The 16,217-nt window shown below is 38.2% G+C and overlaps 2 protein-coding genes across 2 annotated transcripts in view; one reads left to right on the top strand and one right to left on the bottom strand.

Annotated features, from left to right (window-relative positions):
* The window catches only part of LOC124775113 (centrosomal protein of 78 kDa), a 132,006-nt gene extending 128,891 nt beyond the window's left edge, over positions 1–3,115 (bottom strand). The window contains exon 1 of the mRNA XM_047249947.1: positions 2,838–3,115. The gene's annotated coding sequence lies outside the window, so the exon portion shown is untranslated. The remainder of the gene's footprint in view (positions 1–2,837) is intronic.
* Positions 3,107–16,217, top strand: part of LOC124775114 (endoribonuclease LACTB2) — a 117,809-nt gene continuing 104,698 nt past the window's right edge. The window contains exon 1 of the mRNA XM_047249949.1: positions 3,107–3,292. Within this exon, the coding sequence (XP_047105905.1) occupies positions 3,171–3,292 (122 nt within the window). The 5' untranslated portion in view covers positions 3,107–3,170. The remainder of the gene's footprint in view (positions 3,293–16,217) is intronic.

Raw genomic sequence — 16,217 nt, 5'->3', positions numbered from 1 at the left:
ACCATCAAACTACAGACCGATTTCACTTTTGCCAGCATTCTCAAAAATTTTAGAAAAAGTAATGTACCGGCAGCTTCTCAACCATCTGACCACAAATAACATATTATCAAGAACGCAGTTTGGATTTCTGAAGGGTTCTGATATCGAGAAGGCTATTGACACCTACAGTGAAAATGTACTTAATTCATTAAATAACAAGCAGCAGGTATTTCTGTGATTTGTCAAAGGCATTTGATTGTGTGAACCACAACATCCATTTAAATAAATTAGAATTCTATGGTCTAATGGGCAGTGTTGCAAAATGGTTCAAGTCATACTTCGCTAACAGGAGAAAAAGGGTGTCAGTGCAAGGGACTAGTGAATTAAGTCATCAGTCATCATCAGAATGGGAAGAAATTACATGTGGTGCCCACAAGGATCCATCTTAGGGCCATTGCTTTTTATTGTGTACATTAATGATCTCTCATCAGTTACACTGCCAGAAGCAGAATTCGTTTGCAGATAACACAAGTACTGCAATAAATAGTATGTCGAGTGTAGTTCTAGAAAGATCTGCGAATGATATTTTCATGGATATTAATAAATGGTTTAAAGCCAACTCACTGACATTAAACTTTGAAAAGACTCACTATATGCAATTCAGAATCTGTAAGAGGTTTCCACCCAGCATATGCATAAAGTGTGAAGAAGAGCAGATAGAAGAGGTTGACAGTCTTAAATTCCTGGGATTACAACTTGATAATAAATTCAGTTGGAAGGAGCACACCACAGAACTGCAGAAACGCCTTAACAAATCTACATTTGCAATTCGAGTGTTAGCTGACATAGGTGACATAAAAATGAAAAAGCTTGCATACTGTGCCATATGTCCATAATGTCATATAGTGTAATATTTTGGGGTAACTCTTTAAGTCAAACAGAAGTTTTCAGAGTCCAAAAGAGAGTAATATGTATTATTTGTGGAGTTAATTCATGGACGTCCTGTAGAAACCTCTTCAAAGAACTGGCTCTCAGTATATTTACTCCTTAATGAAATTTGTCCTAAATAATTTATCTCTTTTTCCAACAAACAGCTCAGTTCATACATACAATACCAGGAACAAAAATGATCTGCACAAGGACTTAGAAGCACTTTAGTTCAAAAAGGGGTACACTACTCAGGAACACTAATCTTCAATAATTTGCCAGCAAACATAAAAAATTTAGTTACAAATAAAGATCAGTTTAAAATGAGCCTGAAAGACTTACTAGTGGCCAACTTGTTCTACTCCACCGACGACTTTCTTAATAGAAACAAATGATGTATTGTATATATTCATACTATTAGTATTGTTATTTCAGCATTAAAATAAAAAAAAAATAAAAAATAAAAAAATAAAAAAAATATTGACATGTTCCACATCTACGAGGATCTCCTCAGCATGGATCTATGGAACGAAAAACTAATCTAATCTAAAGTGTAGCATATCTCTTTCCCTAAAGGTACTGAAACCTAACTTCCAGATACCTGGCAGGTAGTTTAAGTGCCATATTATGAAAAAATGGTTGTAAGTTACATAGCTTATAAGTGATTGCCTTAAGGTAGATTTAGTATATAGGCCTGCTACATTGGACATCTCACTTAAATGTCAAAACACACACACACACACACACACACACACACACACACACACACACACACACAGAGAGAGAGAGAGAGAGAGAGAGAGAGAGAGAGAGAGAGAGAGAGAGAGAGAAAATTTCCATGACTAGACTGTCCAAGAGCTTTATAGCAGCATCCCTTTGAGGATGAAAGTCATATTAACTGAACCATAGTGCACATCACTTTTCGTTCTAGTGTTGTGCTTGTGAGTACCTCTGTTACTTTCACACTCATGTTGATTGTCAATAGCAAATTTCATGAGTGAATAAATGTATCATCTGGCTGTGATTAATATTCCCCATCACTTAAACAGATGGCTGCAAGATGCATATATGAGCCTCACACATAATTCCAATTTCCTTCTTTTACGCAATGAATACTTAAGTAAGGAGTTACCCTAGAATATTTTCCTGCGAGATATCAGTGAATGAAAATATACAAAATAAGTTAACTTACTGACTTCTATATTCTCAAACTTGGCAATTATTCTTATGGCAAAAGTAGCTGAACATAAACTTTTTTAGCTGATCAATTGTCTGGTTTTTTCAGTTAAAGTTTTCATCAATATGCACGCATAAAAGAACCTCAAACTATCTACATCTTTATTATGTCTTGTTGGTATACTAAGTCAATAGGGGGTGATATTCTTTAAACAGTACAAAACTGGATGAGCTGTGTGTTTCTCAGAGTTCAAAGTTTGCCCATTTGTGCAAAATCAGTATGTATGTTTAGAAAAACATCATTCTCTATCTCTATTTTGTTGACCCTGAAACAAAGTTCTATAACTGTACTGAAGTTTCAGAACAGCTGGTAAAAAGAAGGTGAAATGTTCCTTTTTTTTAAAAAAATCTTGACTTTTAGAATAGACAAGATAAAATGAGATTTTCAAGTTCTAATTTTATTTAAGTAATTTTGCGGTAATGAATACAATAACTTGCTCCTCTGATGCGTCAGCATCTTATTGTGCTGCAATTCTCTATTTGTTACTTGTGTACCTTCAAAGAACCATAAAACCAAATTTAAATACGATTAAGACTGAAACATGTAAACTACACCAAGGGCCCAGCATATTCAACGTGCATATCATTTTATTTCGTGGTATGTGCTTCCCTGCTTAGGCACCATGAACAGCAGGAACCACAAAGTTTGAACTTACGTACAAATGAATAAAAATATCATTGAAATCTATTAGTACCTTAAATTTCTTCAGCTTCTGAAGGGCCCACTACCAGCTTTCTACGATCCAACATCGTATTAGGAAAAGCCTTTCGTATGTAAAATCTTTTAAAACTTAGTTCGAGAAAATTTCCCGAAAGACAAATTTTGTACGAATATAAATGAACCTTAAACCAGCTGTTTAGCGTATTCAGCACAGTGTCAACTGTCAGGCAACCAGTAAATAATTTCAAACTGCCCAGAAACTCGCGGCGCCAGCATCTGGCACCTGCTATTTCAACCCAAACATTCGACAAATGCGCAACGCTGTTGTTATCATGCGGTTAAAGGTCTACTATTACAGTTCTCGACGATGGCTACTGCAATTCCGAAAATATCGCGACTGTCATCAAGAATTCTTCGAATACTAGGATGTAACCCCGGACCTATGACACTGCAAGGGACAAATACGTATTTAATCGGAACCGGCAAAAGGTTATGTTGAAACTTTCTCCGTTGGTTTATTATGCACGTATTTACTGTTATTACGTCGTTTTGAGGCAGCAGCGCATTCGCTTTTAATTTAGAGGATTCATTTAATAAACGTGATAGCGAATGCCTGCTTTCGTGGTCTTTACATTTTGTGATACTGATATTAGTTTGTCGCATCCAGATTGAAACAGACGTCATTCAAAATCCGATTTTGTCAGTACGAAATTTCTTCCAGAAAGAAAAGAAATAAAGAAAACTGAATTCAATGTGTACATATCATTGTGTTATATCTTTATTGATCCACTAAATCAATCAGTGTACAGAAGTGTACAACATGATATATGGGACCAGACAAGTAGATGTTGATAAACCCATGTCCAACAACATTGTTACGCATAGAGTACATCACACAGAAGATATGTATTCTTACTCAATCATTCAATTTGCAGAAGTGTGCAATATAATAAAGAACATATAAGCACAAATACTGCACTTGGTATACATTGCATTGGTTTATAGATCACACTGAAGAAAGTACCTACTGAGAAAAGCACTACATTGTTAACAATTATCTTAATTTTTTTTAATTTATTTGGTTCCTGAATAATTTCTATTTCTTCTGGAAGATGGTTATAAAATTTAATTCTTATACACGTGACACGTTACTGTACAGTTTAGTTGAATAGGGAACTAACCATGACAATCTCTTCTACCTCATGTCATAGTGGAGAGTATCCAGGTACCAGCCCAGTCTACTGATGTTTTGTTTAATAAAGCAAGGTAGTTCAGAAATGTATTGACTATGGAGAGGCAATATGTTTATTTATTTAAAGAGTGGTTTACAGGTTTGTCTTTGCTGCGTGTACAGGATTGTTCTAATTGCCTTTTTTTGCAATTTGAATAATTTCACTGATTCATGACCCCAAAAAATGATGGATGCTGAATGGAAATTAGCATGATACTATACAAGTCAATGTACTGGTGTTTAGCCCATCCTTCACTGAGTGGAGCATGAAGCAGACTTTGCTTAGCCTAGAACTAATCATGTCAATTTGGTTTTTCCATGTGAGTGTGTCCATGATGTGGATCCCTAATGATTTTGTGTCATTGGCAAATTCAGCATTGCTCTCACTTATTGTTGCTGTTGGAACCTGGAGTTCTGTTCTGAATGGTGTGAAAGGTTAGGCATACTGTCTTTTCTGTTTTGAAGAGCAATCTGATACTGTCTGTTGGGGCAGTATTTCTGTTGGTTGCTATCTGGAGAGATTCATCTGTATTTGAGATTAATGACATTAGTGTCGTTGACAAACAAAAATGCCTTGCTAGTAGGTAGGGTGTGGGGGAGGACATTTATATAAAGAAGAAATGGAAAAAAAGACCTAAAACTGAGCTGTGTGGCACACCATGTTTTATTTCTTGTGTAAATGAGTGTAGCAGTTTTAGAATACCTGACTGATTTACTTTATTTATATGAACATAATGTGCCCACTCTTAAATATAACTACTGATCTCCAGCCACTGGCAGCTCCCCTTATCTCATACCAATCCACCTTTTGCAAAAGTGGGTTGTGGTTCACCATGTCAACAGCCTTTATGAAGTCAAGAAAGATCTCAGTAGCTGGGAATTTTTTTGTCAACCAGGTGTAGGTTAGAGTAAAGCAATTCGTATATTGCATCAGCAGTTAGTTAGTTATATGTTCCACTGATCAGTCTCATGGTGACGGTTATGATATGGAACATGTCAAGTGCATAAGAAATGCACACATGAATCAAGGGTTTTTTTTTATCTTCTGCCCCATTCCCTTAAATGGCACAAAGTGCATATATTATACCTACAGATATAAGTTGGAAAGAAAGGGAATTAGAGGTATTCCAAATGAATGGATTAGATTATATCTTACTAGCTGGTAACAAAAAGTTGTTCTCGAACAGGACACAATAACTGAAAACATTTCAAGAAGAACAACATACACATCAAAAAAACTACCATCAAATATGGTGTGCCACAAGGATCAACATTAGGCCCCATCCTCTTTCTTTTGTATATTGATGACCTGAATGACACTGTCCATGCCAAACAGAAAACTTTATTTGCAGATGATACCAGTATTTTGATTACAGGATCAGACCAAAAACAGCTTCAATTAACTACAGATGCATCATTGCTGGAGCTAACACACTGGTTTGGAAAAAAAAAAACAACTTATAATTAACACTGGGAAAACGGTGGCCATGAACTTTCATATATCCCACTATAAACAACAAAATGAACATGCATTGAAAATAAACAACAAAATTCTAAAATTTGTTGATGATGATAAGTTCCGAGGAATATATCTGCAGAGTGATCTCAAGTGGAATACACACATTAAAGCTCTTACAACCAAGCTATCATCATTCTGTTACATGCTACGGATACTAAGCACAAGTTGTAATAGAGAAATAGTAATACAGGCATATCACGCACATTTACAGACAGCAATCCGATATGGAATAATATTTCGGGGGAATGCACCCTGTAGTCAATCTGTTTTCAAAACCCAGAAACAAGCTATCAGAATCAGCTGCAACATAAAGAGGCATGTTTCACGTCGCTCTCTTTTTCCTACTCTAAAGATACTGAACCTTCTATGCCTGTATATATTTGAAACAATAGTCTTTGTAAGAGAATATTTAGGAACCTCCAATACCTATCAGCTGAACAGCTCTGTGCACAATTACACAACAAGAAATGGCAATAACATTCATGTCTCATATGCCATAACATCACCCTATCGGAGGAGTTGGTAAGTTGGTAAAGCAAGACAGCTTGGTAAAAAAAAGGCTGAAGTCATTTCTGATGGACCACAGTTTCTACTCTGTAAATGAATACCTCTCAGAATGAAACAGAATTTTACAATGTTAAATTAATAAACAATTTATGGCAATTATTTGTTTATTAAAGTGTACTAGTCGTACATGTAACATCGTATTAATGTAGATATTTGTACTCCACAACATTGTATTGATCTTATGTCACAGGACCAAAACTAAATAAATAAATGAAATAAATAATTCACCTTTGGTATAGAAGGAGTTGTCAAGGAGATAAGATTTCAATTTATTTTTGAAACTTTTACTGCCTCCTGTCAGACATTTTATTTCATCTGGTAATTTATTGAAAAGTTTTACAGCAGCATATTTTACCCCTTTCTGTGCTAGAGATAGGTTAAGTAGAAGATAGTGTAAGTCCTTCATTTTTCTGGTATTATAATCATGAATGTCACTGTTGTTTTCAAACTGGTCCATGTTGTTGAGAACAAATTTCATTACTGAATAAATGTGCTGTGTGGCTGTTGTAAGAATTCCTAACCTTTTAAACAGATGTCTACAATATGTGCGACTATGAGCCCCATACATTATTCTAACCACTTTCTTCTGAGCAGTGAATACTTTTTGCCTAAGTATTGAGTTACATCAAAATATTATTCTGTATGACAAAGAGAGTGAAAGCACGCAAAGTGTGTTAGCTTACAATTTTTTATATCCTCAAAAGTTGCTGAACCTGGTTAGTTTAGGAGATCCAAAATATTAAGTTTCCAATTAAGATTCTCATCTACATGTACACCCAAAAACTTTGTATGCCGTACCCTGGCAACTGAGTTCTGTTGATGTGTTACATTTCTGGAAGGAATTGTACTCCTTGCAGTAGAAATTTGGATTTACTGTGTTTTTTCAAAATTCAGAGCAACTCCATTTGAAGAAAACCAACCAATAACTTTTCCAAAGACATTAATTGTATCATTTCCTATTGGTGTTACTTTTACTCTATTAATAATAATGCTTGTATTATCAGCAAAAAGCGTCAGTTTAGCTTCCTGTTTCAGATAAGAAGGGAGGTCATTCTCGTATCAAGAACAGAAGGGGACTGATGATCAAACTCTACATTACATGTGTGACTCTGAACATCAGCTGTAACTGCTCCACATTGTTTCAATATCATGTTAGAGTTATCATCTACTCCAACAGAGCATTTATTTTTCAAAGATTTAATGATTTTTCCTTATTTCCCAAAGAGGTTGTTAGGTGAAAATTAATCTGATTAGGATTTTTCAAAACTGACTCTTCCATGTACTGCTTGGCTTTTTCATTTGAACTATTCTCACCAATTTTTTCATCTACACTTGAGAAATGGTTGTTAAATATAGTAGCTACTTGTGTACTGTTGGTAAAGATGGCCTCATTCTCTTTAATAGTAATACTACCTACCCACGTGGTTACTTTTCCTGCCTCCCTTCTAACAACATTCCACACTGATTTGATTCTATTACCCAAGTTGTTAATTTTGTTTCTAATATACATATTTCTTTTCTTTCTGACAACTCTTCTCAGTATGTTACAATAGTTTTTATAGTGTAAAATTCTTCTGGGTCTTTAGTAATTCTTGCTATGTCATACAGTTTTCTTTTTATTTCTGAAGACACTTTAATACCTGTAGTAATCCAAGGTTTCTTTGAAAACTGTTTGTGTTACATTTAGTAATTTTTTTTATTTTCTTGGAAAGCAGGAAAAAGAATGTTATTTTTTGTAAGAAATGAGTTTAGTCTGGCAGCCATTGCATACTCAAATATTTTACTGAATACTGAGAGGACTGCAACTGGACTGTAGTTGCCAGGATCTTCTTTTGATTCCTTTTCATGCATGGGTGTGATTTGTGCCATTTTAAGTTTTTGTGGGAATATTGCATCAGAATTTATTACATGAGACAGCAGTCTACTAATAACTTTACTGCATCTGTGTAGAAGGAAGCATGGCATCATTTCTCATTTCTTCTTGTGCTGACGATTTTTTCTTTATTTTACTAATAATGATATCTCCAATTTCTGCTCCCAATGTAGGTGATAAAAGATTGTGTTAATGAATGTACTGAAGATTGACTGAGGGAGACAACTACTTTTAGATAATCTGTTAGTTTTTCTATGGTTTCAATAAAGTATGAGTTAAATTCTTGAGTTACTTCCTATTGGTCAATAATTAATGTTGAATTTACTTTAAGTTTAATTACACTTTTTCTATTTCTACTTTTTTTTGCATTGATTGTTTGCCATATGCATTTGATTTCATTATATGAAGCCTTCAGAAGGATGTCATTTTGTAGATTTTTAGCAGCAGTCACCACATTTTTAAATATTCTTTTGTATGAATTGAAGTATTTCTTAAATTGTTCACTGTTGCTGAGGCTAGTCTTGCTGAGGGAGGAATGCTCTCTCTTTCTCTTTGTTGAATTTATGATACCTGCTGTGATCCAGTTGGAGGATGCTATATTGTTACATATGGTTTTTGTTTTTAAAGGGAAATCACAGTTGAAATAGTAACATAAAATGTTTAGAAAAGTTTCAAATTTTTCACTTGCCATTTGAGAGTAGTATACAGTCTCCCAGTTCTTTCTCTGCATATGCGACAGAAAAATGAGTTAATTGGTTTGACATAAAACTTCTACTTTGATTTGTAATTTTTTTGGGTTGACGTTTACTCCAGAAAGACTGTCTGTATAATGAGTGCAATAAGGTCAGAATATCCCAGATTTAAAGATCTAACAGAATAATCCATGTTGCTAACTGTTGTAACTTGGACATACAACAAAGAATCTTAGTACAACTTTAACAGACTGTGGCATGTACGCTAGTCACCATAACACACACTGAACACAACAAGATAAGGCTAATGTACATAAGCAGTAATAACATTATAACTGAGTGTGAGTGTAGTGCAGCAGAGTTTAAATAGGCACTCACCAGTCGTGGGCTCTATTGGAAGTATACAATGTTGCTCTTTCGCAGCACACTCTCACAGATGACAACACACTGCTTATGTGCTCGACTTTCAAGTGTGTGCGCGTTACTTAATTCCTCTTCCCTTGGGAAACAGCTCGGATTTGCGAGATCTCCATGGTGCCTTCCTCTACAAGGGTCTGACTGAGATGATGTGCTGGTACTGGGGCATATGGTCAGAAGTACTTGGGGTGTGGGCAGTGTTGCAGCTGCCTTCTTGTGTCAATTCATACATTAGGACGGGTGATGTCATCATGAGCTCCATGTCCACATCAGGTCCAGGGCCTGTTGGTGGTTGTGTCCCTGCAGTTGGTGGCTGAGGTGGAGGAGATGGCTCCGGTGTGGATGGCGGCTGCATCAGTACTGGTAGCAGTATTGGAGAAGCTCCACCAGGTTCATCGACCCATGATAGGGGACCCAAATATGTCGTCGTGGCAGGGACCCAGCCACATCAGCTGTTCCATCGAGTGACACAGACTGGCATGGTGACGTCGGCGTCCTGGCTTGGGTTGTCCAGTGGTCCATGCACAGGCGCAGCTGGTTGCAATGATGTGCACAGAGGCCCTCCTGTGTATGGAGGTTGCAGAGACAGTGGCCGTGGCATTGGGAGATGACCACAGAAATCCATTTTGGCTGATGACTAAACCTGTGTGACAAGACAGCCACCCTGGACCAGAATGAAGCAAACTCCTGTGACACAAACTGGGGGCCGTTGTCAGAGACCAATGTTGCCAGAAGTCCTTTGATGGAAAACATTTTTGACAGGGTTGCCACGGTGGCAGAGGCCAAAGAAGACGGGCAACAAACAACATATGGGAACCGAGAGAATCCATCAATTACTATTAGGAAATAAGGAAAGGGCTGGTGAAATTGAAGTGGAGACGATCCCAGGCCTGCAAAGGCTGCAGCCACAGAGACAATGTTGCCCATGGGGCAGCTCACTGTGATGCACAGTGACAACATGGTGTAATGAAATGAGTGATATTGCCATCCAAATGAGGCCAAAAAACATGATGACAGCCTAACACCTCAGTGTGTTATACCGTCCAGTGATCAGCGCACAGCAATTGCAGGATGTCTGAACGGAGAGCTTGGGAACCACTATGCAAGGAGCTGAATAGTCCTTATCAAGGAGCAGAACACCGTTAGTGATACCGAAACACACAGTAATTACAGAGGGGGTCAGATGCTTACAATGGAGGAGCCTCTGGTCAGCTATGTTGTACAGAATGTATCACCTTCTGCAAAATCGGATCAGCAGCATTAGACTGTGTGACCTGAATGCTAGTAATTGGAAAACCATTAATAGTTTTATGAGTGCATTCATCAACATGGAAACAGAGTAACTCCTCCCTATAAAAACTGTGTCTGGACTGGCGAGAAGACAGGAGAGCGCACTAGCATTCACATGTTTAGCCATGGGGTGGAAGTGATCTCCTAGTTTTACTTAGAGAGGAACAATGCCCCATGTTGAAGGAGATGTGCTGCTTTGTCTGGCAACAACACTGATGGGTTAAACAGCAAAACTAATAGCTTGTGATCTATGACGAAATGGAACCTTACACCACACCGAAAACATGAAATTTCTTTAAGGCATAAACAATGGTGAGGGCTTCTTTCTCTATTTGTGAATGTCTAGTTTGAGCCAAATTAAGTGTCTTCAATGCTAATGCAATAGGCCGCTTTGAGCCATCAGAATATTTATGACCTAACACCACCCCCAGCACATGCTGGGACACATCTATTGCTAACATGACAATAAACAAAGCTTTTCAATATTATATAGTTTCTTGGCCCCAATCACATATAAATCTGTGGTCTGTCCACTGACTTTTCTGGTGGTGAACAATGCATGCACCAAAAATTTGTTGACGTGGTTGGTGGTTATGAGGCAAGATGCAGATTGTAACATAGACTTTAGTTTGGAAAACGCCATTTCAGATGCCTGCAACGAGTGGCAAGACGCCTCTTATGCACCAAGTCATGTAAAGATTGTGCTGCCCCCTGGCAAAAACTGATGATAATAAGCAATCTTACCTAAAAACCTTGAGTTCCTTGACCGATGAAGGATGCGGGTGACCCACAATGGCAGAGACATTCTGACGAAGGGGTTTGAAACCAGCACGAGAGATTTCGAATCAAAGGTAAACAACAGTAGGCTGAAAGAAGTGGCACCGGGTGAGTCCAAAAGAAATAGGGTCTGGTTGAAGGTTTCATGATGATGTGGGCTTTGAAAACAGAGCAGAATGTTGAGGACATAAAGAGTTGAGTTGTGCATGAGGCACTTGATCAGAGATTAGATTAACTTAATTGGAAATGATAAACCTGGACAGGTTAAAGGCATCCAAACCAAACAAATTTTTGGTGCATGCATTGTTCACCACCAGAATAGTCAGTGGACAGACCACAGATTTATATGTGATTGGGGCCAAGAAACTATATAATATTGAAAAGCTTTGTTTATTGTAGGTGACTAATGTACGTGATACTGGTACTAAAGGAGGAGAACCAAGTCTATGTGCATCTGCAAGTTGAGTAATGACACAGCAGCACCAGTGTTGACTTGCATGTGCAAAACCTTCTGGTAAACCTTGAAATCAATAAAAAGCTTGCCGATACACAACTGACATCCATGTCGGCTTCTGCAATAGGCTGTCAGAATTTTGTGTTACAAACAGAGCAATATTGCCCATTTTGTTCCACTGGCAGAAATGACCCTCTTCTTAAGACAATCCAGCCTATCATGAGTGACAAAACACACAGACAATGGGGAACCATGGAGCGCTTGTGTTTTTGTTCATTACCGGGCTTGCTGTGCCGCTGCTGTTGCTACTGTGGCTGTTCCAGTGAGGTGGGCTGGCCACCATGATATTTTGCTCACATGTGGACTGCTGCTACCATGTTGTCCCCTGTGAACTATTCAACAAATGATTGGGGGCAGGGGGGGGGGGGGGGGGGGGGAGTGAGTTGTTTCGTAAATCGTCATCACCAGTTTTCAGAAGGCCTCGTCACTTCTGCTGTGGAGGCCTAGTTGCCATTGTTGTTACAGTAGGCCGAGTTTGTGAGTTTGTGAAATGGTTTCTGGTGCAGTACACCGTTAAGACAATTTCTCTGTGCCACTACTATACAGCTGTGCCTCAGGATCAGGTAACAGGATAGGAGAACGTAGGTTCTACAACACTCCAACAAATTAGTAACAAAGTCACACAAATGAGTTAAAAAGGTTTACCTGTCTTTTTGATTTGTTGAATAATGAAGTTGCAACACTGCTTGCAATATAACACAAAAAAGACCCTCAGTGGCTAAGTGCAAGTAATCATAGGTAAATTTCTCAGTACATAGCAAATGCAATTTACAACTACTGTGTGTTCACTTCTAAGAGTTCAATAAATGATGTTCCCTGTCTTAAGTCAGCCCTGGACAATGATCTATAACCAATTGGGTGAGAGCTGCTCTACCATGTTGTGAGTAGGCTTCTGTCTGTTGTCGCCTGGTCATGGTTGGATTGTACTCGGCTGGCAATTGGCTGAGACGAAGTAGATATCTTCATCCTCAGTATCACCTGTGGCGCTGGTGGAACTCGCACAAGTGGTGAGTCTCTATGGCACTGGCACCAGTTCGTTTCTTTGCACCTATGGTGCTTTTGCCCCCGCTGTGGCTCGTTTGGATGACACAGCAGGTTGAACTTCTGCAACCTCACACCATGACTCAATTTGACTACCCACTATGCTCGGAACCTCAAATGATTGTGGAACAGTCAGAATGTCAGATAGGGATGGGTTTTCACATTGGAGGGCCTGCTCATGAACCAGGAGCCAATCAAATGGTTGCATCACGAACCATTTGGTTCGCATACGATAGGTACTGGGAGATGAAGAATCTTGCACAGGATAGAGTAGCATGGAGAGCTGCATCAAATCAGTCTCAGGACTGAAGACCACAACAACAACAACGATTCCTTATGTACATCAGTAGCGTAAACCATGAAGCTCAGCTGCCCAAGTCTTATAGGAATGTTCTGGTTTTTTGCGACTCTGATAGAACTCAACTTGAGCGGCAACGACATGTGTCTGATTACAGTAGTATTTTGAAAGAAGGTCGCACGTGTTATCAAAAGAGAGTGAAGACAGATTCTGCAATGGGTCATGTGGCAAAGAAGTTGATACATATGTGGTGATAACCAAGACAAAAAGAAAGCACAGCATGAGGTAACATTAGTCAACCCAAATGCATGGAAATGCTGCCACAACTGTTTTTCATAGGCTTCCCATTCTTTGACAGCCTCGTTGTAAGTCAGAAACGTCGGGGGATAAACGACCAGGGTAGTGACAGGCGAAACAGGAGGTGCAAGGGGCAATGTGGCAGGCAATGTAGATTGAGATAGACTCGAAATGGCCAAAACAGAGGCAAGTGTTTGCAATTTCTGGATTTGATTATATAGCACTGTGGCAAATGCCTTCTGCTGTTGTCTGAGATGCTGCAACATCACAGTAAGACCCCACTGCTGATCAACGAGCTGGCATAAAAACTCATCAGTAGCACTGTTAGACATTGTAGATGCAACAGGGGACCAACCAGACTGAAAACCTTGCAGATAACAATCCCACACTCATAGTCACTTGTGTTGTGACTTGGACACACAACACAACCAAGAATGTTAGTACAAGTAGAATGTGGCATGTACGCAAATCACCATAACATACACTGAACACAGTAAGGCAAATGTATGTAAACAGTAATAACATGATAAATGAGGGCAAGCATAGCTTGGCAGATTTTAAATAGGCACTCACCCATGGCAGGCTCAATCAGAAGTTCACAGTATTGCTCTTTCGCATCACACTCTCGGAGATGACAACACACTGCTAATGTGTGTGGCTTTCAGGTATGCATGAATTACTTAAATGACCACTTGATCAAGAGCTTACCCTAGTTGGGGATGTTCCCTTAATGGTAAAGTCACTATAGATTACGACCCTTTATGGTTGTCTTTTCATAACTTTTTCTAATACTGGTCTGAAACTTCTATAAAAGGAGCACAAGCTGCCTGAGGGAGATCTATAAACTGATATTACATGAACATCAATACCTTTGATTTCAATACCAGACTGTTCTGTGTCTTTTTCAATAGAGTAGGAGTTACATATGCCCAATGGAGTAGCTGCAAACACTGTCTTTTACATACATGCAGCTTCCTTCACCTCTGAAGTTTTGCCTTGAAAAGTGATGCACTAATCTGAATTGTAGTAACACAACTGATTCTATTTTGAGAGACCTCATAAAGTGTTCAGTAATACACAGTATTTTGGTATCTGATAGTTCACTGCTGATGCTAGTTAAAAGTTCTAACTCATTTAGCTTATTTGTAAGTCCCTGCACATTATGAATATAGATTTTTGGGCCAGAGTAATGGTTTACACTAGTCGGTACATTTCCATGAGAAAATTCTGGTATTGTTTCATTAGTTGCAATTGAATGTCTAAATTTATTTATAGTATTGCTGTGAGACTGCACCTTATATGAAGTTGTCATGTTTGACAGTTCTTTTGTTGCAGGCCACCTTGGCCTTAAGTTGACACTATGAGTGGCATTCTTGGTGCCGCTGCTGTTTCTAATACCTTTGCTGTTGCTAATATCTTTGCTGTTGGAGTTGTTGGTGCTGACAGTATTGTCGCTGGTACCACTGCTGTTGCTGACACCTCTACTGGTGCTGGAGTTGTTGATGTCATTGATGGAGCTGTTGGAGTCATTACTGCTGATGATGTTGCTACAGTACTTGCAGAAAACTCGCTTTTGCTCTCCTTTCTGGTTTCTTTCGTGATAGTGTTTCCGTTGCTCCTCTTGGTGGTGTCTCTTCAGCATCAGCTTTCTATGCAGAAACAACTTCTGCATAGGAAGAGGTCAATGAAGAAGCAGTCTTGTTTGATTTTGTTGCTGCTTTCCATACTGTCCTAGGTAGCAATATACCTGCTGATGATTCTTTGTCTACTTCTGGTTCTGTTGCTATTATAGACTCATCAGTGCTTGTCAGATGTTTTTCTGCAGTGGGTAGGTTAGGCTTGACTGTTATTAATACTGGTCTACTGGAGCATGCCAATAATGCATACTGTAAATATTTGCAAAGTTTTTCTTTTCGTTTAAAAATTAAGTGAAGCCCACCTTTTGTGTAGTCATTTCATCTGAGGAAGACATTTATGTCCACTACAGTAGAGTGGTTATAGTGTGACACAGTCCTCATTATGTAGCTGTTCGTTAGGGCAATTGTGTCATTCAATTTGTTTTTTTCTTGATGTTATGAATCATGTCCTTCATTGGGCATTTGGTTTAATCACTGATGAAGCAAAGACTTTTGGTTGTAAAAACTAGTTCAGGATTTCTACACAAAGCTGACCATGACTGTCTGATACAAGAAGTTTTTACTGTGTAGCTTCACTTCTTCCCATTTTATGTGGCCTTTGATGGTACTTAACACTTTTGTTTAGTTTGTCACAAACATGATTATAATGCCATACCATATAACATTGTCACTTGTTTGCTGATGCTTAGTCATAGATGCACTACTTAATTCTTCTGTGGATGCACCCTATGCCAAAGTGTGATAAATGATAATTGAAAATATCAGTAGTGTACATTTGCCCTTCATTCTTATCCATGCTTACAGAGAGTTTGTAGATTAAATTTTTGCTTCAATATGTCCACAGTAAGGAGACCCCCCTGGATGTAGAACATACCGGGAAACAAGAATACACAATAAGTATTTACAAAGAAAAACAAATTGGTAATATATCTTGCACAAATTCCAAGTGAGATGGCCCTCGAGTATGTGGAACAAGTTAAAAAATATTGAACATCTTTTCATTTAAAAGGTAGTAAAATGTAATACAACGAAGTGCCTGTGATAAAAATCTTACAGTATTGTAGTCAAGCATCAACAAATAGAAAAATAATTTTACAACACTTAATTACAATGATTGCATTACTGCACTCAATTTTTACATAATTCACATTGTACTAATACTTGCATTATTTGATATTATTAGTTGCATATACACATCAGTTGGTTCTGCTAAGAAATTCGGCAGTGGATGAGTAATAAATCCTTTAGGAGCCTCTTGCTC

This window comes from Schistocerca piceifrons, chromosome 2 (assembly GCF_021461385.2).
Source record: "Schistocerca piceifrons isolate TAMUIC-IGC-003096 chromosome 2, iqSchPice1.1, whole genome shotgun sequence".
Lineage (NCBI taxonomy): Eukaryota > Metazoa > Arthropoda > Insecta > Orthoptera > Acrididae > Schistocerca > Schistocerca piceifrons.
This window is presented reverse-complemented; position numbering and strand designations above follow the sequence as displayed.